The 27,198-nt window shown below is 44.9% G+C and overlaps 2 protein-coding genes across 2 annotated transcripts; both read left to right on the top strand.

Annotated features, from left to right (window-relative positions):
- Positions 1-1,801: 1,801 nt before the first annotated feature.
- Positions 1,802-14,961, top strand: LOC131259383 (intraflagellar transport protein 81 homolog). Its single transcript, XM_058260863.1, has 3 exons — positions 1,802-2,157; positions 2,227-3,460; positions 14,527-14,961. Exons 1-3 carry the CDS (start codon positions 1,802-1,804, stop codon positions 14,959-14,961), a joined length of 2,025 nt encoding a protein of 674 aa, XP_058116846.1.
- A 606-nt stretch (positions 14,962-15,567) lies between these two features.
- On the top strand, positions 15,568-17,922 carry LOC131272252 (protein asunder). Its single transcript, XM_058273918.1, has one exon. It carries the CDS (start codon positions 15,644-15,646, stop codon positions 17,741-17,743), a length of 2,100 nt encoding a protein of 699 aa, XP_058129901.1. The 5' UTR covers positions 15,568-15,643; the 3' UTR covers positions 17,744-17,922.
- Positions 17,923-27,198: the final 9,276 nt, after the last annotated feature.

The raw sequence follows: 27,198 nt of genomic DNA on the forward strand, positions 1-27,198 counted from the left end.
TATGTGAATACTTCGGTATTTTACGAAAATAAAGGAATGGGACAATATAATTACCTTTGTATGACACCATAATACGTCAAAAACAGTCCAGCTGTATTAAACACAACATTTATTCATTTACAGAGCTATTGGGAAAGGTTACTACAGCAAAATAACCGATATATTTATTTTGGTTTAGGATTAGTTCAACATTTTCTAAATTCATGTAATGGAATACCATCATCGAAATTTGTGGTATACTAAATTTGATTGAACAAGACGTGGTATACTGAAAGGCGTTCCAGCAGCCGGTGCGTTTAATTAAATATTAACTCGGTCCTGAAATACTCCAACGATGGGATAATTGGGGACCCTCCAGACTTTACCATTGTCGTTAATGTTTCTATACTAAAGGCTTGGACTAACTAAAGAGTTGGACTTGTAAAAAAATAGAGCTTGTATGTATGTTATTTAATAGTAACAGATTTTATAACTTTTTTCGTTATTTATGTCAACTACGTTTCATATCTTATGACGAATGTTAATTTAACTGCATGGGTAATATTTTATATCCATCGTTTAATTTGCCGTCCAGCGTTCATTTTCGATTAATTTGTCAAATGTTTTCGTCGAAATTAATGGTCGTTATAATCAGTATAAACCATCGTTACTCCCCCAGGATAATTTCCAGTTCCTAGGTCTATGCAAATGGGCGATTGTTTATTTTAAACCATGGTTAAAATTAAACAAATCCGTATGCTATTCCTCCTAATACTGATGTTTTTAAGCCCCTTTGAATTGTTTTACAATTTCCGATTGAATTTCGATTCAGATTCGATTATTTCTTTAAATCCATCAACAATTTTATGCGATAGGTAATTACCAGTCCCTTTTCCACTATTTGTATGGTTTTGTTAATGCGACTCTAGAAATTGAATAAATTCAGTAAAGAAAAAATAAATTACAAGTAAAAAATATCGCACCTTTCTGTTCATAATGGCATCGAAACCCCAAAGCGGACATTGGAAACTTCCCCTATTAATATCTTTCTGCGTTAAATACATTTTTTCGTTAAATACTTTATTACAAAAGATTTTTTTTTTCACAATGTGAAAATAGCTACCATATGATATTTTGAATTTCCATCGCACAATGTATTTAAAGTTACTCTCTAATTATTTAATCCTGCGATAAATTTGGACTGCGATAAGGAAAATAATTTAAATTGATTGAAATGCACACTTTTACTGGTGGTTCGTGAATCGAAGGTACTTTGCACGAGGCACAAACGAAAACATACCCTACCGAAGCTTTAAATTTGAAAATGAACAATGATTAAGCAATTTCAAAGTTAACCAAAAATACTGGCGGTAAAATAAAAGAATTCCAAAGTGAAACAAAGTGATAAATACCTGTGGTTACTTTTTCGCTCTTGCGTTTGCTCCCCGGTGCCCCCTTAAGCTCGAGGACCCAGGCTGCCGCTCATAGGTAGATCCACCGCTGGTCGCGTGCCAAGAGACCAGCCGGAGACGCCGGCTATCCGATGCTTCATCTTGTTCGCTCGTTTCGCGCTTCCTTTTTTGCCACACTTTTCGATTGTTTACAAATCGTTGTCACGTGGCGACGGTTCCGGCGGGGCGCAGGGGTTTCTCCGGTGGCTCCGTTTTTTCATGTTTGTTGTTGCCCCCCAATCACCATGGGAACCGTGGGCAGGCGGTTCGTCGCAAACAAATAGTCCAATCAAGCTTGCTGCTGATGAGTGTTTTTCCTCCGGTGTTAGTGTCACTCGAGTGTGCGGCATTCAGCTGGTTCCGCCGTGATCATGACGGAAGATTTGAAGTTAATTGTCATCGAGCTGAACAAACTGCTCGAGACGGATTACAATTTGATAACCTTTGACTCGCTGTCGCCGGAGTCGCTGCTGCAGGTGCTGGTGGACGTGTGCCACGCGTTCGGCGCCATCGAGAAGCTTGACGTGCGCGAAAACGACCCCGAGGACACGAACCTGCAGGTGATGGAGGCACTGCGGAAGGTGCAGTATCGCCCGGCGGAGGACATCGGCGATCCGGGCGCGTTCCGGCGCGGCATGGTGCGGGGCGAGAAGAAGCTGATCCATCCGATCCTTCGCTGGATACTGGAGAACCACGAGCGGGTCAAGAAGGCCGCCTACCTGGCCAAGTGAGTGTGGGTTTTTGGTGGACCTTAAAAAAAAAGGCGGTGCGTGACGACTTTTCCTTCCTGCTTTAGATTCTTGATTCCGCTGGAGCTACCGCCGGAGGCGATGTCGATGCCGGAACTGGGCACGCTCTGGGCGCAGTATCTGCAGACGATGGACGACTTCAAGGATGCTCACCGGGCGCACGAGCAGTCGGTGCACGAAGGGACGCAGACGCGCGAGCTCCGCAACGACATCAGCGCGATCGAGACGGAGATCGAGAACGTGAAGAAGCGCATCGAGCGCACCCAGACCCGGCTGGACAAGGTGCCGCAGCAGGAGCTGCTGCTCGAGGCGGCCAACAGCCTTCGGATCGAGAAGGAGCGCCAGAAGGAGCTGCTGCAGCAGATCGACGAGCAACGCCAGGGCCTGAACCGGGCGAACGTGCTGCAGGAGCGGCTGCAGAAGGAGCTGCACAACGCGAAGATGGCCGTCCAGGGGGCGACTCCACGCAACCTGATGGAAAGCCTGATCGAGGAGACGCAGGTGCTGCAGTTTATGGTGGAGCAGAAGCTACCGCAGGAGCTGCTCCAGTTGCGCTCCGAGGTGCAGACGCTTCAGGAGGTCATCGATGAGCCGAACATCGGGCGGGCGGAGTTGCAGGAAATGCAGTCGAAGATCGATGAGCTCAATCGCGAGATCCAGCAGCTCGTCGAGGCCCGGATGGCCGAGTACAGTACCCACAACGACACGCTCGGTCCGTTCCGGCAACAGGCCGCCATGGTTGCCCGAAACAAGGAGGCGGCCGCCGAGCAGCTGGACCAGGCAACTCGGGAGCTCCGCGAAGTGGAGCGCCAGCTGCAGGAGAGCCAGCGCCAGCTGCAGGACACCGTCGGCGAAGTCATCCTGCGCGGCGACGACCTGAAGCAGTTCGTCAGCACGCTCCGGGCCAAGAGCAACGTGTACAAGCAGCAGCGGGCGGAGCTGGCCGCGGTCAAGGCGGAGGTGAATGACTTGACGCAAACGCTCGAGAACCTCAAGTCGCAGGATCCGTCCCTGTCGACCACCCTGTCGCAGTTGACTGACGACGACGAGGCCGCGGCCGGCGAGCCCGGGGAGGACGGGGGTGGCCCCGGCACCGGGGACGAGAGCCGGCCGGAGTCGCCCAGCATGACGCACGGCATGACCGAGCTGGCTCGGCTCGTCGACGGCCTCCAAAGGGCGGTCGAGGCCACGCGAGAGCGCATTACGCCCCTCTCGCAGCAGCTCCGGCCACTCCGGGAGCGCGTCATCGAGCTGAAAGACGAAATGGAGTCCAAAAAGCAGGTAGGTGTGAAGCGCCCGGGTTTCTCTTTCGTGCGGTTGTCAACGTCTCCCCCACGGCGGAACCGACGAACGCATTTTCTGACCGACACCGGGTGGTGAAATTTATGGTTCCATGACAAATGGTCAGGTTTTATGGTTTCAACACCTGCTTTACGGCACCTGGTGCTGTTTCTATTGCTGCCTCGAACAGCTCACGTTCAAGGTGAATGGGCTGCATTTCCATCGGAGCTTGGCGAACGTTTCAGAAATGAGAAGTGTCAACCGGCATCGGAAAAACTACAATCAATAGCAGAGCAATTAGAAACTGCCATGTGACCCGTTGCATACCAAAATCGTAGATCGATGTATTCCTTTTTTGTCCCTCCGTATTTAACACTAATTGAACTTGATTTAATTGATTGAATTTAAACTGCTTGCGCGCAAGTAGTAGCTGAATTATGTGGTCTTTTTATGTACCGAACATAATTAATATTTACTCCAGGCTGATTGATTTGCAGATGTTTGGATAAGTTACGCTTTTTTTGTTAATCTGGAAGGCCATCGTGTATCTTAAAGGCGGTAATCCTTCACTGTATCTATTTCTGGATCAGTCGTAAGCACCTTCTAAGACGCTTGATATTTCATACGAGATGATCTTCAGACACATCACTTTTATTAGTAGAAGATTTTAAAATGAGATATACAACGAATTTCAAACATAATCACAGATGAAGGAGAAATCAGAATAAGGATTCAGTATGCCGTTTCCACGCTTCCAATAAAGTTAATTTTATTTTTTTGTAATATTGAAAAATTAACAATCCTGAAAAATGTTTGCCAAAAAAGAAGGAAATTCATGTAATTGTGGGCTATGAGATACACTGAAGACATATGCACAAACTGGTGAACAAATTGCTGCGCAATATGTTATTTATTTTTAGTTTAAATATTCTTCTTCTTCTTCAATGGCCCGCTCGCAGTTGAGCACGTCGTGCTGACATGGCCTGGTCACCAATCGTTCTCCAGGTAGCTCGGTCCATGGCTGCAGCCCTCCAACCCCGGTCGCATCCGATGTCTCGCAGGTTCTGCTCCACTTGGTCCATCCACCGAGCTCGCTGAGCTCCTCGTCGTCTCGTGCCGGGCGGGTCGCTGGTGAGCACCTTCTTGGTGGGGCATGAGTCCGGCATCCTCATGACATGCCCCAACCAACGAATCCTGCCGGCCTTCGCCACCGTCAGGATGTCCGGCTCGCCATACAGCTCAGCTAACTCGTGGTTCATTCTTCTCCTCCACACGCCCTGCTCGTACACACCGCCAAAGATAGACCGGAGCACGCGCCTCTCGAAGACTGCGAGGGCGTTGGCGTCCTCCGTGAGCAGAGTCCAGGATTCATGCCCATAGAGAACGACCGGTCTTATCAGCGTGCGGTATATGACACATTTCGTGTGCGGGAGAAGCCATCTGGACCGCAGGAGTTTGTGGAGTCCATAGTAGGCACGATTCCCCTGAACAATGCGCCTCCGGATTTCACAGCTCACGTTGTTGTCCGGAGTTACGACAGTGCCGAGGTAGCAAAACTCCTCTACTACCTCAAGTTCGTCGCCGTCCACTGATACACTGCTCCCCAGCCTGGCTCTGTCACTGTCAGAGCCTCCGACGAGCAGGTACTTTGTTTTCGTCGCATTGATCATTAGTCCAATCCTTGCGGCCTCGCGTTTCAGTCGGGTGTACGCCTCGCACACCGTCCTAGTGTTCCGCCCGATGATGTCGATGTCATCCGCGAAGCCGAGGAATTGGAGAGAGCGGGTGAAAATCGTGCCACGGATGTCGAAGCCCGCGCTTCTCATGACACCTTCCAGAGCGATGTTGAATAGAAGGCAAGAGAGTCCATCACCTTGCCTCAGACCCCGGTGGGATTCGAACGGATCCGACAGCATGTTCGAAATCCTCACCTTACACAGCACCCCCTCCATTGTGGCCTCTAACAGCCGAACCAGCTTCTCGGGGAAGCTGTACTGCCGCATGGTCTTCCATAGCTCCTTCCTGTCTATGGTATCGTAGGCCGCCTTGAAGTCGATGAAGAGGTGGTGCGTCGGGATCTGGTGCTCCCGGCACTTCTGGAGGATCTGCCGTAGAGTGAAGATCTGGTCGGTGGTGGATTTGCCTCCAACAAACCCAGCTTGGTAGCTTCCGACGAAATCTGTAGCAAGGGGCGCGAGTCTGCAGAAGAGTATCTGGGATAGGATTTTGTAGGCGGCATTGAGGACTGTGATGGCTCGAAAGTTGGCACAGTCCATTCTGTCACCCTTCTTGTACACTGGGTGGATGACACCCAGCTTCCAGTCCTCCGGTATCCTTTCCTGCTCCCAGATTTTCACAATTAGCTGGTGCATACTGACGGCAAGCTCTACCGAACCCATCTTGAATAGTTCTGCCACCAGCCCATCACTGCCAGCTGCTTTGTTCTGTTTCAGCTGCTTGATGGCACTAGTGACTTCGTCCAAGGATGGTGGGAGCACCTCGTCATCTACCTCATGGCTAATGTGCTGCTCAATTCTGCCTGCGTCGCTGCTGGACTCCCCCAATTCCGCTCCGTTCAGGTGTCCGTTGAAGTAGCACTTCCACCTTTCGATCACCTCTCGCTCGTCCGTAAGAATGTTGCCCTCCTCGTCACGACACATTGCGACGTTTGGCGTGTAGCCGCCTCGTGTCTTCTTCAACATCCTGTAGAACTGGCGAGTTTCCCCCGACTGAGTTAGCTGCTGCAACAGTTGTTCATCCGACTCCTCGAAGCGGCGCTTCTTGCTCTCGAAGAGCCGGGTTTGCTGTGTCCTCAGTCGTTTGTAGTGTTCCACGTTCTGACGGGTTTCGCGCTGCAGCATTCGGGCGCGCGCTGCGTTCTTCTCGGATAGTGCCCGCCTGCACTCGTCATCGAACCACTCTTTCCTCTGGTTACGTGGCTTATGGCCCAGTGTCTGCTCGGCTGTGCTGCTGATGACTCGCTCCACCATACGCCAGTGGTCATCGAGGGACATCGTGGCGGTCGCGTTGTTGTCCGGTAGCGCTTCCCCAAGCGCTGACGCGTAGCCCTCGGCAACAGCAGGTATTCGCAGCCGATCCGTGTTTAGGCGTGGGGTAGGCCGGTGACGCAGTGTATTGACAGCGCAGAGCTTCTGCCGTAGCTTCACCATAACCAGGAAGTGGTCCGAGTCGACGTTTGCGCCCCTGTACGTACGTACGTCGATGATGTCCGAGAAGTGCCTTCCGTCTATGAGAACGTGGTCTATTTGGGAATATGTCTGCTGTGGTGATCTCCAGGTGTAGCTGAAACGAGGTTTGTGCTGGAAGAAGGTGCTACGGATGTTCATGTGCCTCGAGGCTGCGAAGTTGATGAGCCGGAGGCCGTTGTCGTTGGTTAGCTGGTGGACGCTAAAGCTACCAATCGTAGGTTTATAGGCCTCCTCTCGCCCGACCTGAGCATTTAGATCTCCGATGACTATCTTCACATCATGTTGTGGGCAGCGGTCGTACTCCCTTTCCAGCTGCGTATAAAACGCGTCTTTGTCGTCATCGCTGCTCCCAAGGTGCGGGCTGTGCACATTTATAATGCTCAGGTTGAAGAAGCGTCCACGTATCCTCAACCTGCACATCCTGTCGTTGATCGGCCACCATCCGATCACACGCTTCCTCATAGCACCCATAACAAGGAACGCCGTACCGAGCTCGTGCTTGTCTCCACCACTCTGGTAGATCATGCAATCGCTACGGTAGGGGCGCTCCGAGACTCCTTTCCAGCGAACCTCCTGAAGTGCTACTATTTCAAAGCCGCGGGCTCTCACTTCCTCTGTGAGTATTCTGGTACTCCCGGGTGAGGTAAGAGACCTGCAGTTCCATGTACCGAGTTTCCAATCGTAGTCCTTTTTTCGTTGCGTGGGTCGGGCATGATTGGTCCAAAACGGGTATTCTTCGTGGTGACTATTCGTTGCAATTGTACAGAGGGTGGCTTGCAAGGCCTCTCCCTCCGCCTCCTATCTCGTCGGTGGAACAACGCATCCTAGCTGTTTTACGTCCCGTAGGATGCCAGGACAGGGTGTACAGCCGCCCCTAACATGGGGAACAGACGCTGGTTCGAGCCGCTCCTAACATGGAGAACAGACGCTCGGGGATGAACTACTAGCAAGTAGCAGTCCATTCCCCCTCTCAATTCAGCCTTGCCGCCCATCCGCCCAAGGGGGTGGGTTTCCCCGTGTACCCAAGCTTGGATATTTAGGCGACAAGTTACCGTTCTGTACGTCGCGGACGTATTGAGTAGGAGTTGGGGAGGAGAGCCTATAGTAGCCTTCAGGAGGCGTCGGATCCAACCCTTTACAGAACCTTACAGTTTAAATATTAGACTGTATAAATATTAGATAAATACAAATACAAAATTTAAATGCTTTATAATGCACTATTGTAAAATATGAACATTATCTCATCAAAGAGTAGAGGAACATTAAAAATTTGATCATGATCTATTGCTTGATAGCAGTTTTACAGTTCCTTTGAAGACTTGTGTCGCAGAGTTGCCTCAATCCTATATAACTAGAAATACCTTATTTTAGCCTTGAAATTTATCAGCTTGAAAGGGTTTTACTGTTTATTGAACCAATTTCTGGATTCTCGTAATATAAAACATCTTTTAAGAATTTTTAATTTATTTATAACAAATTTTTTTATTTTTTTTTAACACGAACGAGCCGCACAATTTTTAAAATTATTTAAATTAATGGAACTGAAGTGGATTTTTGAAAGTTCTATAGTGAACTGAAAAGGCCTCTTATTTAACTCTGACATAAAAAAGTTAAATTAAAAGCATAAGTAGTGCAAATAATATCGTTAAGGATAACTTCTTTTTTAATTTGTGCCTTTAAGGACATCACAATTTAAAAAAAAACATTTTTTTAGTAAACCGAAGGATGTTAATATACGTAGATGATATTATACAAGGGATAATACAGCAATTCTCAAAGCTGTTGCAAACGAAGGTGCTTCCTTATTTGTTTTCTGATTATATAGAACGTCCTTCCACCGGTCGCAAGTGTCACATGTATTGGAATCCATGCCCAGGCCATGCAGCGAAACAATTCTGGCCGATTTCCTGTATTGCATTTCCACCGATACCGGCTCTTTACCTCGATGCTTTAGAAATTCTCATCCAAAAGCAAGGAGGAAACTCTTCCTTCTGCAGGTTTATTCTTCCCCGAAATCACATCATTGGAAAGAGGATGGAAAGATTGCGTTTTCCCAATACCTCAAACGGCACGGTACACTCAGGTCAAAAGCACCAGATGCACCATATGTCCTTTGGTGCCGTCGGGAAGTTCTACCTCCAGTCGTGGGGTTTTTTCTTTGGGTCTCTGCATTGGTTTACATCCTTTTCGGTCACATGTTGGGTTGAGGTATGGGTGAAAGAGAGAGAGAGAGAGAGAGAGAGAGAGAGAGTTGAAGAAGGTACATCAAAGCAGGCTAGAAGTAGGTAGAAGTAGTCCCGTGTCCTTTCCCAAGTCCTTTCGAACACAGTCAATGTTCTGCAGTCGCACGGTGAAGTGATCACAGTCACAGGGTTCCGAGTTCCAGTTCCTCCACGTTCCACGCGATCGGCGGAAAGTGCCAGTGAAGTGAAGTGGAGAGCGGTGAAATTTGAAGCCCAAATTCGAAGCGTAAAATGAAGCGCAGTGAGATGCCTCGGCGAATCAACAAGTCGCTCAAAAAGATGGCCAAACTGAACCTGCTGACGCTGCTGAACGAGAACGTCGCCAAACCGATCACACGCTTCTTCCGGAACGACATCGTGGAGTTGCAGCGGAACAAAGCGATGGCCGAGTACCACTACTGCTCGAACTACCGAGTGTCCCGGGAGGACGCGCGGGCCCGCAAGCGGACGGGCAAGCAGCACACGGTCAAGTGTATCGAATTTTCGTGCCGCGAGTACAGCCCGAACAAGCCGACCCTGCGCGATCAACTGAAGGAGTTCACCATGAAGCACAATCCGTCCGAGGACATGGTGAAGGATCTGCTGTCGATCATGAAAGACAACGGGCTGGAAGTGTCGAGCACCAACAGCAGCAGCACCGGCAGCAGCGACGCGAGTTCCTCGAGCCTATCGATGTCGTCGTCGGCGTCGGACGCGGGTAGCTTCACCAGCGCACCGCCCGTTTACCACAACTTCGACGTGATCCCGATGTCGGTCGGACGCTTCCTGAACTTTGGCATCAAGCGCTCGATCACGAACTATCTGCAGCGGTTCGTGGACGAAAGCAACCACTGGTACATGAAGACACTCTTCCTCGACCTGGCGTTCTACGTGGTGAAATCGGAGAAGACGAAAAAGGATGCCACCACCACCACCACTACCACCGGTAAGCAGGGACAGCAGCAACAATCACAACTTCCACACTACCTGATCATCCTCGGCAAGCTGTCGATCCAGCTGGACGAACCGTTCGTGATCGGGATCTACCAGGGTGCGTTTCCCACGCCGACGATAACGAACGAAATCCTGCGCCCCCTTGTGGACGAGATGAAGGAGCTGGAGCACCGGAAGTTCGAGATCGAGTCCCGCTCGTACCAGCTCTCGATCCGTGCGGTACTGTGCGATCCGATCGCGAACAGCTTGGTGACGTGCACGGCGCTTCCGAACTCCCAGTACGGCTGTAGCAAGTGCAACCAGAAGGGTCAGCTGCAGTTCACCGAGGGTATCACCAGCTTCCCGCCGACGGCCAACCTGGCCACGCTGCGCACGGACGATGACTTTGTGTACGGGCTGGTGAACGGGCATCACGTCGGGGTGCCGGTGCTGGGCGAGCTGAACCTCGACCTGAAGTCGCAGTTCATGATCGACTACAAGTACGTCGTGTGCGAGGGTGTCATGAAGCGCCTGATGAGCCTGTGGACGACGGGCCGGTTGGACTACCGGCTGAACAAGGCCTCGCTGCGGCGCATCTCGCTCAAGCTCCGGTCGATGGACAAGACCAACCCGCGGGAGTTCCGCCAGCCGCCGAAACCGCTCGAGGCGCTCGACGACTGGGACGCGTACGATTGGCGCCAGTTCCTGCTGTACTACGCGCCGATCGTGCTGAAGGCGCACCTGCCGCACAAGTACTACGTCCACTTCCTGTACCTGCACCTCGCCATGCGCATCCTCATCAGCGGGGAGGTGTTCGTCGAGTGCAACACGTTCGTCGCGGGCCAGCTGCTGAACACGTTCGTGGCCGACTTCTCGGCCCACTACGGCCCGCAGCTGATCGACTACAACGTGCACAACCTGCTGCACTTCGAGGACGTGAACATGAAGGCGGGCCCGATGTGCCGGATGAACGGCTTCCACTACGATCGCCAGATGGACGCGATCCTGCGCTGCATCGGGGCGAACGCGTCCATCACGCTGGAGGAGATCGGTGCGCAGGTGGAGGACACCACCAGTGCGATCGTGGAGAACCAGCTGAACGAGTACCGGAGGCCGTTCCCGCGGCTTGAGGCGACCCCGTTCGGCACGGAGCTGCTGCTGAACCAGCACGTGACGCTGTCGACGCGGACGCCGGACAATTGCGTCATCACGAAGGACGGCGTCGCGATGGTGGAAGCGTTCGGGGTGCACGATGGCGAGATCGTCATCACGGGGCGTCGGTTCGCCGAGCAGACGGTGATGTACCAGGCACCGGTGACGGCGCAAAAGATGCTGATGGTGTCGGGCCTGTCCGATCCGTGCACGATCCGGGCGAGCGATCTGCTGTCCAAGGGAGTGCGGGTTAGCACGAGCCTGGGCATTGTGGTGCTACCTCTGCTGTTCCACTGAAACCGGGGCCCAAACGAGCCGAACACAAATGTGATATCTTGGGGTCGAAACCCGCCAAAGTCGTCGAACAAGTTCTCCTGTATACTCGCGTTAGGATTAGGATATATAACTATAGGGAAATTGTTATCCATGGGAAGGTGCCCTCGGTATCGGAGCCAACATTTTGTAAATAGGTGCGTTAAATATAGAACCCACTTCGGAAACAAAACATGTACAAAACATGGGCGTTACGTGCGTTTTCTTTTCCGAAAGCAAGAGCAGCGGTAGTAAAGCAATATTTTCTAAGACTTCGGTCTTCGGATATCTCTGTTCTGGGGGCAAGAACTGAAATTATTGGGGGGTAATTATTTTGCAGGTAAAAGATACCCGTTAGAGAAAATAAATATCTACTTTTGTGAAGCATCAAGTCTCTCTTCCCGCTTTTTTGCCAATTAATACCTGAATTTTAAGGTATCGTTTGTGTTGTACGAAGAAAAGTACAAATGGTTATAGTCAAGAGATAGATAGTTTTGCAATCTATTGTTTTCCTTCGTTACATTGTTTGGATATATAAATCCCTACCGTGCCATGTCCTTCAGATACATGTTCCTTCGGAAAATCAGGTGGTCTAAGGTACATTTTTTTAAAGCTCTATAATTATCTTTCATTGATCCTTCGAATTGACATCCCAGTGACAATTTCAATGGCACAAAAATGGAAAATTCACAAGACAAAGAATTTCGCCGACGAAAAACTACACTTTTTACGGACGGCCAAAGAAGAGCGTGAAGGTGGCGCATAATTGTGTCTTCCTGAGCTACCTGAGAAGGATCTTCTATTCCTACGCCCTCACCTTGGTTGGTTTCTTTTTATTGAGTATCGGGGAAGGAGGGATCAGTCTGTTCTTTAAGTCCCATCGTTCTCTGTTTATCTATCTCCTTTATTTTTTTGCTTTGGAAAAAATGAGAAAATCGATACAAGCTGCGTGATTTGCTGTTGGTGCATCGAAGGGGAAAAGTGTAAAGAAATTAACTGAATAACTGAAAATGTGCACCATGTCAAGCCGAGGAGAAACGGAGGACGGGCAAATGTTCCCGGACGGCGAATGTCATGCAGAAGATTGATCGGCTTCGGAGGATAGTTTTTCATGAAAAGAACTGACCGCCGAAATCTAAGATGAAGAGAGAAAATGAGAAAACGGAGAAAGGTGGTATTCTCGAGGTGCAAGTTTGTGCAAGGTTTCGACCGAACACCCTCGCGATGTGGATTCAATCGGTGCAATCGGTCTGGCACCGATTTGCAGTGAAAATTCCCCCGCTGGATTTTATGGGCAGCTGCACATTTTTCCGTTGACAAAACGGTCACATCAATTTAAGGTGAGGTGAGGCAATATGCACCGGCTATTAGGCAACGACCTTTCTTGCAGTCCATTGAAGAAGAATACCCAACATTTTAAGCATATCAATTCTTTCGTGTAACATTTCTTCCATTATCCAAAAACTACCAAAACAATGTTAAAACTTCCAAATCGTTTCTGAAGCCAAGCAAGCGATGTTTGTAATGTATCACACGATCTTATACTTATTTTGATTAATCTGCTTTTCCTTGTAAAATTTCAACTTGAAATTTCCATCGGTCGTAAAAACACGATAACAAACTTTCCATTACTTTGTAAATTTCAATGTATTACTTTGCGACAGGTGAACTTTTAATCTAGAAAAGTAAGGCTTTTTGGTTACTGCAGTAGTGTAGAATGGATGATAATTCAAACACTAATACTACACTGCGCCCCAAAATGATAGCCTCACCCAGTTTTTTTTTCACTCATTTGCTATTTTAAATGATCGCAAGGTAAAACAAACGACAGAAACATATTTCTTAATCTAAAAGAAATATGTTTCACTTCTAATTTATCAGAAAAAGCATTTAATTATAACATTTTGGTCAAAAAGTCAAAAAATTGAGTGTCCCATAATGATAGCCTCACTTCAAAAATCATTAAAATTAACAAAGCAACCCAGTTCCTAGCCACGTCATCAGTTGCCGAAAGTAATTTTTAAGTTCTCTTACTTTAATTTGTAATTTAATTTGAACATTGGAAGCACAAAACAACTCTAGGAACGAGAAAAAAGTCAAATTGATACTTATCGCTTTATGGCATGTCAAATCATGAGATTGGTGTACTAATAAATAGATCCACAAACGTCATTAACGATTATGTAAAAGAATCCAGTTAATAAGGGCTTCAGAAGTCTCCTGGTCGTCTTTAAAATCTTTCCTCGCGTGATAATCGGAAGATTTTTTAAGTTGCTTTCAGTTCAACCAAAGGTTGCCGTACGACAAAAAACGATTTCTGGTTGAATGTGCACAAAAATGCTGTTTTGTGAGCTTTGAATTCATGTTCTGATATTGTAAGAGAGTCCATGAAGAAAGTTTCTGCCCTCAAACTTCACCAAAAAGTCGATAGATTGGAGTTTGCTACAGCACATATGACATGGAAAAATGAGTGAAGGAACGTAAGTTGTCACTTTGTAGTCTTGTTCAAATTTTAAATTGATAATTCATGTTAGGTGGATTATATTGATGAAAAAAAGTTAAATATGGATGGATCGGATGGTTACATCCATTACTGGCGAGATTTAAGACGATAGCACGATTTTTCTATCGTCTCAATTTTGAAAGTGATTCGGTCATGATTTGGGCTGCGTTCAGCGGTCATAGTAGAAGTGAATTGGATCTTGTACCAACACGTATGAACAGCGATATGTTTATCGACATCCTGGCGAATCATTTGAAGCCTTTTCTGAAAAATCACAACACTCAACAGCTCATTTTTAAGCAAGAAAATGCTGCCGAGCACGCACGCAATACAACAAGAACTCACCTTGCACGGTCGGATATCAAAACAATGTCTTAGCCAGCCGTTTCCCCAGACCTTAATCCAACAGAAAATGTTTGTGGAAGGCTAGTTCAAGAGATTTATGAAGATGGGAGACATTACGAGACCATAAAGGACCTTAAACTTGCTATCCGAAATGCTTGGCGTTCCTTATCAGTAAATAACGTTAGAAAAATTATCGGAGAGCATGCCATCAAGAATTTTCCAAGCAATAAATCGTAATGGAGGACCCACTGATTATTAAACCATGACTTTTGAATCCATTTATGCTATTTTTGTTGATAATTTAATCAAAATCCTAAGTGAGGCTATCATTTTGGGACGCAGTGTACTAAGTTTTTCATTGCATTGCTCTCGTTACGTTTTTTCTCACAGAGCTACGATGCCCTCATCGCAACACTGGACGCCGAGTCTGCTACGATGCAGTCGAAAATAACGGAAACGGAACGTGCCATCCACACGCTGGAGCAGGAATGGCAGGAGCTGCAGCTCGAATACGAACGTTCGCAGATGTTGCTCGAAAAGGCCAACGAGGAGATGTCGGCGGCTGGCAGTGTGGGCCAGGTTTCGCTGAAGGAAACCCTTTCGCAGCAAATCCTAGAGCAGGAAACGATCTCCAAGCGGCTGCTGGAGGAGAAAACTAAGCTGATCAACAGTAAGGCCGATCGCGCCCAGCAACTGGAAATGTGGACCGACCTGCGACGGTTGTTTCAGGTCAAGATTCGTTGTTTACAGGAGAGCAAGCAGCGTGGCCCGGGTGGTACACTCTCCGTGAGTCGAGGAGGGGCGGAAACATTCACACTGCAGTGAAGCAGCGGATAGTTTTGTTTGATAGAACTAATAAATTGGTTTTATAATTGCAAAAGCATATCGTTGACCGTTGTATCAATTAACTGCAATTTCAAAATGTATTGAATTTGAATGATAAGCAGCGTCATCTGGACGTCACATATCAACGTTCTCTTTTCGGGAATTAGAGTAGTACGTGGCTGCGCTCACCAGAGGACGCTAAAAAAGCCACAAGAGGACGCTAGCGGCGGTCTAATTTCCAACCGGTTTGAACCGTGAACTCTAAGAGTAGTTTGAGTCTGTGCTCACCAGATGACGCTAGTGAGGCCATCAGATGGCGCCAGGAGTATTTACGGCATAACCGGTTCGCAGAACAGACCCCGGAAACGGTTCTTCAAGGTCATAAAAGGTCATAAATCGTAAATCACCGGGGTCTGTTCGAGCGAACCGGTTATGCCGTAAATACTCCTGGCGCCATCTGGTGGGCTCACTGGCGTCATCTGGTGAGCGCAGCTGGGTACTACTCATCCAAACGGATCAAATCCGATCCAAATCCGTCAAGGGAGCGAGTCGTCGGGTCTTCCGAATTATGCCAACACTAACTAAAAGATCCAATTGTGTAAACAAACCGATGTCGGTGGCGGAAGAAACGTGAATTTTATACACTTTTACACTCGTTGTAGGTTGATATTCTGCTTGCAAGATGGACGAAATCAACCATAAAACCGTGTTCGTGCTGGACCACACGCCGTACTTTGGAATATCATGCGAAAGCCCGATCGATTGTGATTTCATCAAGAGCAAGGTGCCGGTTCCACCGATCAGCAAGAGTTTGTGGACTTGTGCGGTCGAGGCGTCGGTCGAGTATTGCCGGATTGCGTACGATATCTTTCCCGCCGGCAAGCTGATTCGCTTCGTCGTGAGTGACACGGCCGCACACATCGTAAACACCTGGAACACGAACACGCAAAGTCTAACGCACATCATGAACGCCATGTCGATGGTCGGCGTTCCGCCCCGCCAGACGCAGGCTTCCGACTACTCGGTCATCCATGGATTACGGGCGGCCATCGAGGCACTGGCGGAGCCAACCGATTTCCAGAAGGAGCAGATGCTGGCCCATGCCAAGAACGAGAGCTTTAAGTTGGTCAACCGTGGGCGCGTGATCTGTATAACGTCCGCCCGGGATGACGCTAGTATGAAGAGCCTGGAAGACATCTTCCGGACGGTGCTCGTGCAGCAAAACTCCATTTCGGCTGGCCACAAGGAGTACATCAACATCGACCAGTGCCACCTGGTGATCATCAATCTCTACCCGGCAAACATGGAATCAATGGTATCCAACCGGGCGTTGGTGGACATTTCCCCCATTCTCAAGTCGGAGATACACTCGAACAAGGCGAACAAAATCTCGAACAAATTGACGCATCTTATTTTGCCACACTTCGATCTAGCCAGTACGACCGTGACGGGGATTCCGATGAAGGAGGAACAGAATGCCAGCTCCAGCGCCAACTATGATGTGGAAATTTTCCACGGGCGCACGGCACACTCGGTTTTTCTCGGCACGGAGCTTGTGCTGCCGCATAGCTTGAAGGAAGGTTCGGACTATGAAACCGTCACCCTAAAGTGGTGCACACCGAGAAGTTGTGGGTCATCGGAGATGCAACCGTGTTTAGCGCAGTGTAGGGTGACACCCGTGGACGTGACATCGCGGCCGAGCTCTTGTCTGATCAATTTCCTTCTAAGCGGTCGCTCGGTGCTACTGGAGATGCCGAAGAAATCGGGTGGCAAAATCACGAGCCATCTACTGTCTGCCCACGGGGGCGAAATTTTCATCCATTCGCTCAACACCGCGCGCAGCTGCCTGGAGGATCCACCGTCGATTTCGGAGGGTGGCGGGGGACGCGTGACCGACTACCGGATAAAGGACTTCGGTTTGCTTATGCAGCAACACCGGTTGGTTCCATTGAAACCACTGCCCGAGCGACAACCGGATGAGAGTTTGCAAAAGATGCGAGCTCGACTGACGAAAAATTCCCGCTACTGGCCGTTGACGCACGGACGGACGGTGCTCTATAACGTGCGGCAGTTTGTCGAGCCCGTCCTGGTACTGACGCAAAAGCCGGAAATCTCGGAAGAGGAAAAAATGCACTGCCTGAAGACGATTTACAACCTTTCGCAGCTGGAGGAACGCCAGGAAACGCTCGCCCTTCCAAACATGGGCCACCGGTTGAAGGGTAACAAGAAGGAGGAACAGTACCGGTTGCTCTGGTCGGAGCTGGAAACGATCGTCAACTACAGTGGATCGTCCCCGGCACACAAAGCGATTCTCAACTGCATCCGCGACTGCCGCCGGCTGTACCCGAACGCGGACGGTAGCGATCCGTACGAAAAATCACACACCGGTGACGGTGCGGCCGATGCACTGCGGGCCAGCGTTATACGGGCGACCACGGACTCCCCGATGTCGCCGCCACATTCGCTGGGTGGTACGGCGGGTGCCGATTCCGCAATGGCTGCGGCCGGTGCAGCCACGATCCTGCTCGGCACCGGGAGCAGCGCGGTTCCGATCGGAGGGTTACTTGGCTCACGGGGGACCGTTAGTGGGAAGAAACTGTTCAACACTGGCGCTCGCTCGCTGCTCGACGTGTTGGCCACCACGGAACGTACCAACAGTCAGAAACGTATCGATTTTAGCGGCCGACTGTGTACGCCACCGGGACAGATTGCAAAGCTGTACCCCCATTTAGGGTCGAAGGATGCGGACAGTGGCCCGGGACGTTCGGCGGATGTGAAGTAGATGCAATTGAAGATTTAAGTGTGTAGTAACTAACGTGTTTCTAGTTTTATCTAATGTGGGTTTTAAGTTAAGTTTTAATATTTTTTCATCCCGTCTTGGGCAAAGGAGGAGAAGCTGTTGAGGGTTGAGGTACAATAGTTTTAGTCTATATATAATAAATCTATTTTAATTAAATTAAATACTTTTTCTATTAGCGAAAATTTATGCTAGAGAAGCGATTGATATCACAGTCTTATTGATGGCAATTGAGTTGCTTTTAAAACTACATACATATCTCTGATATTAACATACACCCTTAAATGGCACTAAAGCGCAGAAAAAACAGCAAGGAAAAGCAATTACATACCGGATAATATTTTTCATTAACAAATAATTGTACACAGTAAATAGTGACCCCTAAGTAATTAAAATTCTTAGAAATTACATATTTATGAAAATGGTAATGTAAAATAAAGGAAAATTTTAAAAAAATCTCAAACTTTGTATTTATTTCTCAGCTTTCTCAGCTTTCCTAAAAATAAAACCAGCAGCAATAAACATCATGGTTTGGTCATTGAAAACACTTGACGGCATCAGGATATCTTACCTTTAGTGATCCTGTAAAGTGTTATTAAATTGAAGTTAACTTTTCTCAATATTTTATACTCGGTATTAAGATAGCCAATAATTTTTGAAGCATAAAAAATAGTACTTTTTTATTTTTCAGTTTTTCTTATCTTTTTCATTGATCAGTAAAAAATAGTTAAAAAATTAAACTACCTTGATAGGAATACAAAAATTTGCTCTACCTTTTTACTTCCATTTGACTTCATGTTTTTTTTCATCTGGGATCTCTTTTCACTTTCCATCTCTTATCGCCATCTCAACCCCATGTTTTGTTTCAATTTTAATATTTTTGCCACCTGCTGCAACGTGCTTATGTTTTTTTTCTCTGCAAGAATATTTATTCGTCCGTTTGCTATATCATTCTGTGTCCTTTCTGGTGGTCTTACGCAATCCTATCACTGTTGATGAAGGAGTTCTAGTGTCTTTATGGTTTGCTTCAAGTCAGTGTTGTTTGTTTGTTTCAATTGGTCTTTGCCGTTTACGTTCGTCGTTCTACTAGAAGATTGTTCGCTTGTCTTGACTTGCTCCATCCGTAGTTTATTTTTCTTTTTCGATTGAGCGCTGATGGTACTCTCCTCCTTTACATCTGTTTTATTTTTCTTGGGTAATCCTTTTTCGTTCTCATGGTTTTGATGGTCTCAGTTGCTTTGTCTCCTTTGCTTTGACACATCTTTTTGCATCGCGTTCTCGATCGTCATCTCTCATTTTCCTATATATTTTTTATGTTTAATTCTCCTTGTTTCTTTATGTTTTAGCTTGCTGCTTGCCTCCAATATTGTTACATTGTTTTATTTTCTTGTTTTGTTTTCTTCGCTAGAACCTACACTCTAAACTGTAAAAAAAGGGTCATCAAACTATGGCGTCTACATTTTGGTCTATATAGACGGATGTAATAAAAAACAGCTAGAACAGTAATAAACCTCTAAATATGTTTTGTTGTTATCGTCCCTACATGTATAATGTTTTTACGGTAGCTTTTCCCCGTGGTTTTCTTCATTTTTTTATTATAATTTATTATTATTATTCCATAATCATTATAATTCATTCATTACTTTTATTTGCTAATAATTTTACCTCTCGGTCTTATCCAATGCTTGTGTTTATGTACGTGTGTCTGTGTATGCATGTGTAGTTATTTATTTTTGCAACATTGCATTTTGCAACCATACTTCATATCTTTTTGTCGTTTGCTTCGGTTGGCATTCAACAGATGTATTGTTTTGTATGAGTGTTCTTGTTTTTTGTTAAACAGTGCGTAGCGGTGAAATCATTCATAAAATCGAACAATCGCCCAAAATAAAACCTGTAGGATAACATAATGTAGTAATCGTCAAATCCAAAGTTCAAACCAATTTTTAACATTAATAAAAGAAAACTATATCGAACTGTTTTGCAGGTTGAAAAAGTGTTTGTCTCAAAATATAACAAATACAAATAAAGTCAAACAAACAAATCGATGCATCGTGCAAACATATCGATAACAAGGAGTAAAGACAGCCACAGTGTTTAGAATGTCAAATACTTTGGAATCTGACGACGTCGAATGTTAAAAAGTAAAGAAAAAATTTACTCCCAATAGATCCTACTGTAACACACAAGAACAATTTCCGTTTGAACGCGTGAGCCGGAATCTAAAGCGCGTCTGCATGCTTAAGAATAGATAACAAAAATAGTTTTCAACGCTTAAAAAATTATTCTATCATGCAAAGTGGCAACATACTGTCCAAACATGTATGTCCCAAACGTATTTGCTAAGGTTTTACGACTGCCAGCGGGGTTTTGTGTTGTGGTTGTGTTAATGTTTCATGCTTGTTGTTTTCAATGTTCATGCTAGATCCCGTCTCCCGATTGCGTGATCCGATGTGGGATTAATGTTTCCTTTCGCTATTCCTTACAAATACCGCTTACTGTGATGTACCTCGTTTTCATGTTTTACCTCAAAAAACATTGCACAGGATGTTTCATTTTATTTTTAGAAAAATAACACAACTGCAAATGGCCGATTTCAAAACGTTTCTAAAGTAACGTAAGACGAATACAAATTGTTTTTCCACTTGCAAGAAAATGTGTGGAATTTCGTTAATATTTCGCTCCAGCTTCTTTTCCTTCCGATTCGGTTATTTATGCCTTATTATTTTTCTTTGTATGTGTGCGTGTGTTTTTGTGTGTATTTGTCATATTTTTTCAACTTCTCGTGGGTCATGGATGCTTGACGTGTTCCTTTTTCCACTCCGGATTTCCTTTGTTGAAAGAGTTATATATCTTCTGTTTTAGCACGTGTACGCATTTCTCTTCCGCTGTCTTTCGTATTTTTTGTTTTCCTCTCGATTACTTTGATCCGCCAGTTTTATGTTTGTATTTTTTGAATGATTTAGTTTTTGTTAAAAAATGTCAGCTACAAGTATAAAAAACATTTCATCTTGATCTAAAGTTTTACAATTGTGTCTCTCCTGGACGCGCGATGCCGGAAGTGTTTGCAATATTTTGCTTCTGTTGGGCATTTCTGTGGTGATCGCGTACCACGCTGTGCGTGTGTGTGTGTGTCTGTGTGTGACCCAGCGTTGTGTATCGTTTCCATTGTGTGCTTGTGTAGTGTTGTTTGTTTTCGATTGTTTTCCTCCAATGGGATTTTTTGTCCACCCATATATCATGGGTAGTGTGGTTTATTTTTTCACGTTTGCTCTTAGAAATGCCAAAATCGTACAATTGGTTTTATCATGAAGTGTTCATTTTTTCCTTTTTATTTTATTTTATATAATATATATATGTGTGTATATATATGATCTCTCCGTTCGGTTCGTCTGGATTCATAGCGACATCATCTTATTTTTTATTTATTTTTTTTCGAATGCCAAACGGTATCGTACCGTAAAGGTGTATGTCCGGTGATAGGGGGTTAGGGGGGGGAGAAAGTCATTCGCGCTGAACTGTATTTAACGTTTCATTTATATTCGTGAAAAACCTGCTCTAAAATTAGAATCCAAAATCTACTAAAAAGTTTTTACTTGATTTTGCTTACCGTGTACATCACCTTTTTCTTTTTCTTTTCCACCCTTACTACCTTTAGTCACTCTGTTGAGCGATGTGCATTTTTGTTTTTTTAGTTGTCGCTAGTTTTTCTTCATGCTTGTTGTTATAGAGTAATCGAATTATGCTTCGCTTTGAACATTCTTTTTCGCGAATTTTTAGTTTTTACTTTTATTGATTTGGTTTGCCTCCCGAAAGCGAAGGAAGATCCGGTAATTTCCCTGACCGGCATGTCTACACGGGGTAAATCGGGGGTTGGTTTTGGTGGTGTCAAAGTAATGCAACGTCGGAAGTGCTAGTTCTTGTTGGGGACGTCTAGTAAGTTATTTGAGCATTTGAAAAACGGTACGAAAAACAACACCGCTGGGTATGGTGGTTTCTATTGCATTTGTCAAGTTTGCCCTATTCATGGCAGTTGTTGGGGGACCAGTTATCCAAAGCGGCCAATAATTAGATATTCACCAACAGCCCCCCCTAGTTGCGACTTTTCTGCCCTCGTTTGTTCACCTCGAACATGTTCTTCCTTAAGGTGTTTTGATTTTTCTTTTCCCGTTTTATGTTGCTATCGAATTATGTTTATAATCGAATTTAACGAGCACATTTGTCACGCTTATAGGTGGTATATGAATCATGAAACTGTCTTAGAAAAGCTATTGTGGGGTCCGTTTGAAAGTCTTTAACAACGTGTGTGTGTGTGTGTAAGTGTCAAGTTTCTCCTCTTAACAGGATGTGGATGTAATGCAAGCAAGTTATGGCGGAGTTTTACACTCCTCTTTTTTATTTCGATACATGCTGACCACCATTTGGTATGGTTTGGCTCTTTCATCGTTTTTCAATCTTAACTCACACAACGGGTAATGTTTGTAAATCTGTTTTTGGTTTAGCTTCTGCTTTGGTTGATGGTTTCGTAAAAGCATAACGTTCGGTTTTCTCTTGCGTTTTATTTTGTCTAACATTATGTTATTTTTGCATGCTTTTCTGAATTAATTTCCGTAGGAGTGAGTAGTTGGAACAGTGAACTATAATAATTGCTATACTTATGATGTCGGTTGTTTTTATTTTTTTTTTTATTTTGCGAGCCTATACACTGACAAACATGCTTTTCCCGCTCATTGCTGCTGCTGTTATTTTTCTATTAACTTGAATTCATGAAATGTTCGCACATATGGCCATAGGTTGTTTGTTTATGTCTTCTCCGAGTTACTCTTTAACATTCGCCAGTGGGTTTTGTGTTTATGGTTTATGGTATTGCGGTAGCTGCCGGAACAGGATATGAGTACGTCTGTGCGCAGTCGGGATAGAACGATTTGTATGCATTTTTAAGGTATGTGTTTCTCGTTTTGCTAGGAATTTGACTTTCCATATCGAACCGTTTCTTGCTGGTTTGTCGGATTAATGGTTAAGTAACTATGATGATAGCGGGGAGAGTAAGAATATACATTATGCGCCTGTGCGCCTTTGCCAGCGAGCATCCGTAATTCGCATCCGTTGTACATATGGTTTGTTATCTTCCTATCTTCCTAGAGCAAAGTGTTTGGTTACACGTATCATTTCGACCGTGCGGACAAGTATTTCTAGTTAGATCGCGTACGCGTACCATTTTCGGCATTGCTCGTAGCATTGAGAGATTCGGTCTATTTTGTTTTGCTTGCTTTTAACTAGATAACGGTTCTGTATGAGTAGTACAAAAAATAGAGAAACAATCGCAACGCCTAATAAACAATGCTCATCATCAAGTTACGTTTCTTCTTTTAAGTCATCTATACCCTTTTTGCTATTCCTTTTACCGAGCCTCCTATTTCGTTTCGTGTTAGTTAGAAAAGAAGCATTTGTAACAAAACGCCAACTGCCCTGGGACCGACATGGGAGCTATTTGGAAGTGAAATAACACAATTTATGGTTGTAATAAGTTTAAAGCAGTTTTGTCGAACAAGAATGATAATTCGGTATCAGCGTTAAATTTGTTCTTGAAAGAACTTTATAAGTCTCGTGCTGTCAAAAATATTACATTTAAAAATTTAACAAAAACACAAATACTTCCGAAATGAATCGTTGTGTTGTACTGTGCAGTCATAAATTTATTTAACGCAATATTTAGTAAAATGTCGTGTCATAATGTTCGCTTTTCTAAAAAAAAAAACAAAAAGATATGCTCTGTAGTTTTTCTTAACGTACATTTCGTTGTAATGGACTGAATGGACAACCAATTAAAAATGTTTTGTAATAAACTAGCAATATTGGCATCTTACTAGTATGACACTGTACGAACCTCCCAGTGTTTTACGAGATTTTTTTTTCGTTTGTTGCAAAATGTACATTGCCGATGTGTAGCGACATAATATAGATGGTAAATGTTTCACACTACAGATAACCGACGTGAAAAGGTACAGGAAGTTTTAGTGTTTCGTTACAGATTGGAGCAGTACAAAAATATATATTTTTATCTCATCCTTATCGTTCTGTGCGTTCGATGGCCGCGTGATGGATCTTGAATTGCGTTCGTGGTTCTCCGGGGGGGGTCGGCTTTGTATCGCGGGCCTGTGCTCGGAGGTGATTTCCGTGATACTACGGAATCAAGGAATCAGGTACAACCATTTCACGGCGTTGGTTTGTTGTTTCTGCGTTCGCGTTATTCACGGGATAACGCGATTTCACTTAGAGGATCTTGCTTGGTCGCTGTTTCCTTGTTAATGCTTGCTATTATTTTTGCACTTTCCTGGCCGAATATGAACACAGTGATAGTTTGACTAGACTGGATTATTATATTTTCGGTTTCTCAAATTTTCCGATTAACAAAAACAAACGTAACGGTTTACAACGAAATCTTACAATCAAAACAATACTGCATCAAGGAATACTATTGGATAAAATCTTTGACTGCTAGGGAAGTAGGTGAAAAGAAGTTGAACCTGACGAAAAATATACACATTTGAAAGATAATAAAAGCCAACAGCTTTAAACTTTTCTCTTATTGCCAGTAGGATTTCTGCTTCAACTGCAATCGACTGAACAAAACAAAAAGTTAGTAAACCTTTCCAGCCCAATATAAAGCGCGTTTAAGAGCTTGAATGTTCTACTACGGAGGATTCTTCATTTGTAGAGGGATACATTTTCATGTTTAAAATTCCTATCCAACACCGCTATAGTTCGTCCACTTGATTCTGATATTATCCTCCCCGGGAAGTGATGGGTGTGTATGTGTGCTTTGGAGCGGTACCGCAAATTTGAATTTTTAGCTAATTTGTACTAGAAAAGTACTAGTAATTTATTTTGACTAGTTCCACCGCAGAGCCTGCTGTGTTCGAATGCTGCCTTACCGTTTCAGAGCGTTGCTAAACGGTTGCACTTCTGCTCGTTTGTTGATCACGACGCTTGCACACAGGTTTCGTAAAATTATTCTTTTCCCCATTTAGAAACAAAGTCCTACTGCCCAAGAATGAGGCTCGCGTTTAAAATACCCATACCTACGTCCCTTGCACTACTGTATCGAAAATTGAAATGTGTGGCTTTTGCCGGACTGTGCCGCGCTCTCGGTTCACTGTTAGAAAATTCTTCCGTAACAACTCAGAAGGGAAGCATGCCTACTCCGTTTACTAAGGAGAATCAGAGCTAGAAACCTCGTTGAACATTTGTGTGATTTTGATGTAGCATTCTCTCATCATTTTTGTCACAAGCCTACTTGGGGATGTCGAAATTAAAATATATATGTATACCGCTCGCAACTCCTAGCACATACCCACGTGAATTATCGAAGGGGTTTTGTTGTTTTTAAAAAGTGTTCACCTACTTGCTTTTATGCTCTACCGGATAGAAAAATATACTAACTGTTTCATCGTACCGACTCGCACACGTGGTGAATATCAACCATGCACTTTGGTCGCATCGGTTGTCTCTCTCTCACTCTCTTCACTAACCAGGGGGTGTCTAGTTTTGTGTGAAGAGAAAACTATGTTAATAACGATAAGTTTATGGTGGATCTCAGTATGCCTGGTTTACATTTGTTATTTGTTTTCTTTTATGTGACATTTTTCATAGTTATGGAAGATGAAAATGACGGGTTTTAAATCCAATTTTCGCCTATTCCACGACGCCTTTAGGGTTGATTAAGTTAATCTGCGTTTCGATATACAATAGCATATCGTTTACAACCCGAATACATCTTCGTTTTTTAATGCAATCTTCACAAGACAAACATTTTTCCATGTCCCATGTGGCTACACAGTAAAGTATTTGCTGCTCTTTGCTGTGTTACCAAATAAAGTTTCCATTGTTCGAAAGATCGATAAGAAATTGTCAATCCCTAATGTCTACGCTACCTTCTACAATGCAGTATGTGTGTTTGTGTGCAGTTGAACGTAATCGTTCCGTTCATTATTATAATTTTAAGTCCATTTTCACCACAATCACGCCACTGTAGCGTACCGGATAAATTTAAGCAATCTTTGGATACATTATCCTTCCCACCATCTGCCATTCACACGAAGCGTTATCTTTCGTTTGTTGATACGCTGGACGCTGTGAATCTGTCAATCTACTTTCCTTTCCCTTGCGTATAGTCTGCTGCTCATCGGCTTTTGCGAAAAATAAAAACTATTTTCAGCGAAACATGCTTTCGCACCATGCTCCTAAGATTGGTTTGTACTACTTAAAAAGGTATCCAACAACTCTTTAAAAAAGAAGTCAAGACATCAACGAAGTTTTGCGTCCATCCGCGCTGGACTCAAGTTTTTTTTTCTTCTTTTTTGCAGTTTGAAGTAATTCTCTAGCTAATAGTCTACTATTTGGGATTGTTTTGGGGGATATCCTTTAAACTTCGAACCCTCGTTTCTTCAGTGGGTCCATCCTAGTATTCATCGCAATCGGTCGTATTTTTGTCTTTTTTGCCTTCTGTTTCGATATAAAATTGGTTTAATACGTTTTGCAACTCTTTTACTGCTTATGGTTTTCTTAAAATGATATTTTATTCTTTTGTTTTATCAAAGAGTATATTACCTTAGTTGACCTATTATAGAATTATTTTACTCTAGACACACAACTCGCGGGAGTCGCATGAAGAAGCAGCAACAACGTACCGTAAACATTCCGTATTCTTGTTTGGCTAGTTTATAATTTTTGCCTGCTTCCGATCGTACCATAATATGTGAAGCATCAGGCTTGGCTACAGACCGATCCAGCCAGCCTCCCTCAAAGTGGACACCCTACGACTATTAGCCACAACCAATAAAGCTGGTCCTGGTATGGTACGTTCGATCTCTCGTTCGACTCCGGGGTAATGTACTCAGATTAACATGCTTAGTTTTAGTTCTAATGTTTTATAAAAACGTGTTCGATTTTGTTAGAAATGTTTTTTCAAAAGCTGGCGAAAAAAGTGATGCACAGTTTGCTTTCGCTTTGTGCAGCAACTTTTGCGCTCTCTCTCCTTCTCTCCTTCTCTCTTTCTCTCCATCTCTCTCTCTCTCTATTTCTTTCTCCCGCTGTTAAACAGTATATGGTACACGCGGTGCGATCGTCTGAATTGCAATAATTTGTTTCTATATTACAACAACCGATTCGGTTCTCACGCTACAGGTTTTGTGATTCGTTCCAGACTTCCTCTTAATTTATTACCAATTACCTATGAATACAATACATTTCCAACAAACGGAAAGCTACCCACCCACGCGGTCAGCACTGATTGTGTAGAGCCGCGTCGAACGATACCAACAGTATACACCAAGGAATAAAAAAGGGCTTTCTCCAACGAAATTAATTAAGTGGACTAAATTTTTGTACAAAACATATGCAACTTCCCCGTGGGCAAACGATAGGGTTGGTCAGTAATA

This window comes from Anopheles coustani, chromosome 3 (assembly GCF_943734705.1).
Source record: "Anopheles coustani chromosome 3, idAnoCousDA_361_x.2, whole genome shotgun sequence".
Classification (NCBI taxonomy): Eukaryota; Metazoa; Arthropoda; class Insecta; order Diptera; family Culicidae; genus Anopheles; species Anopheles coustani.

Bases quoted from the DNA above. Each gene is read 5' to 3' on its own strand.
- LOC131259383 (XM_058260863.1), top strand. From the start codon at position 1,802: ATGACGGAAGATTTGAAGTTAATTGTCATCGAGCTGAACAAACTGCTC. The intron at 2,158-2,226 runs GTGAGTGTGGGT...TTCCTGCTTTAG, and splicing joins AAGGCCGCCTACCTGGCCAA to ATTCTTGATTCCGCTGGAGC. The intron at 3,461-14,526 runs GTAGGTGTGAAG...TTTTTCTCACAG, and splicing joins AAATGGAGTCCAAAAAGCAG to AGCTACGATGCCCTCATCGC.
- LOC131272252 (XM_058273918.1), top strand. From the start codon at position 15,644: ATGGACGAAATCAACCATAAAACCGTGTTCGTGCTGGACCACACGCCG.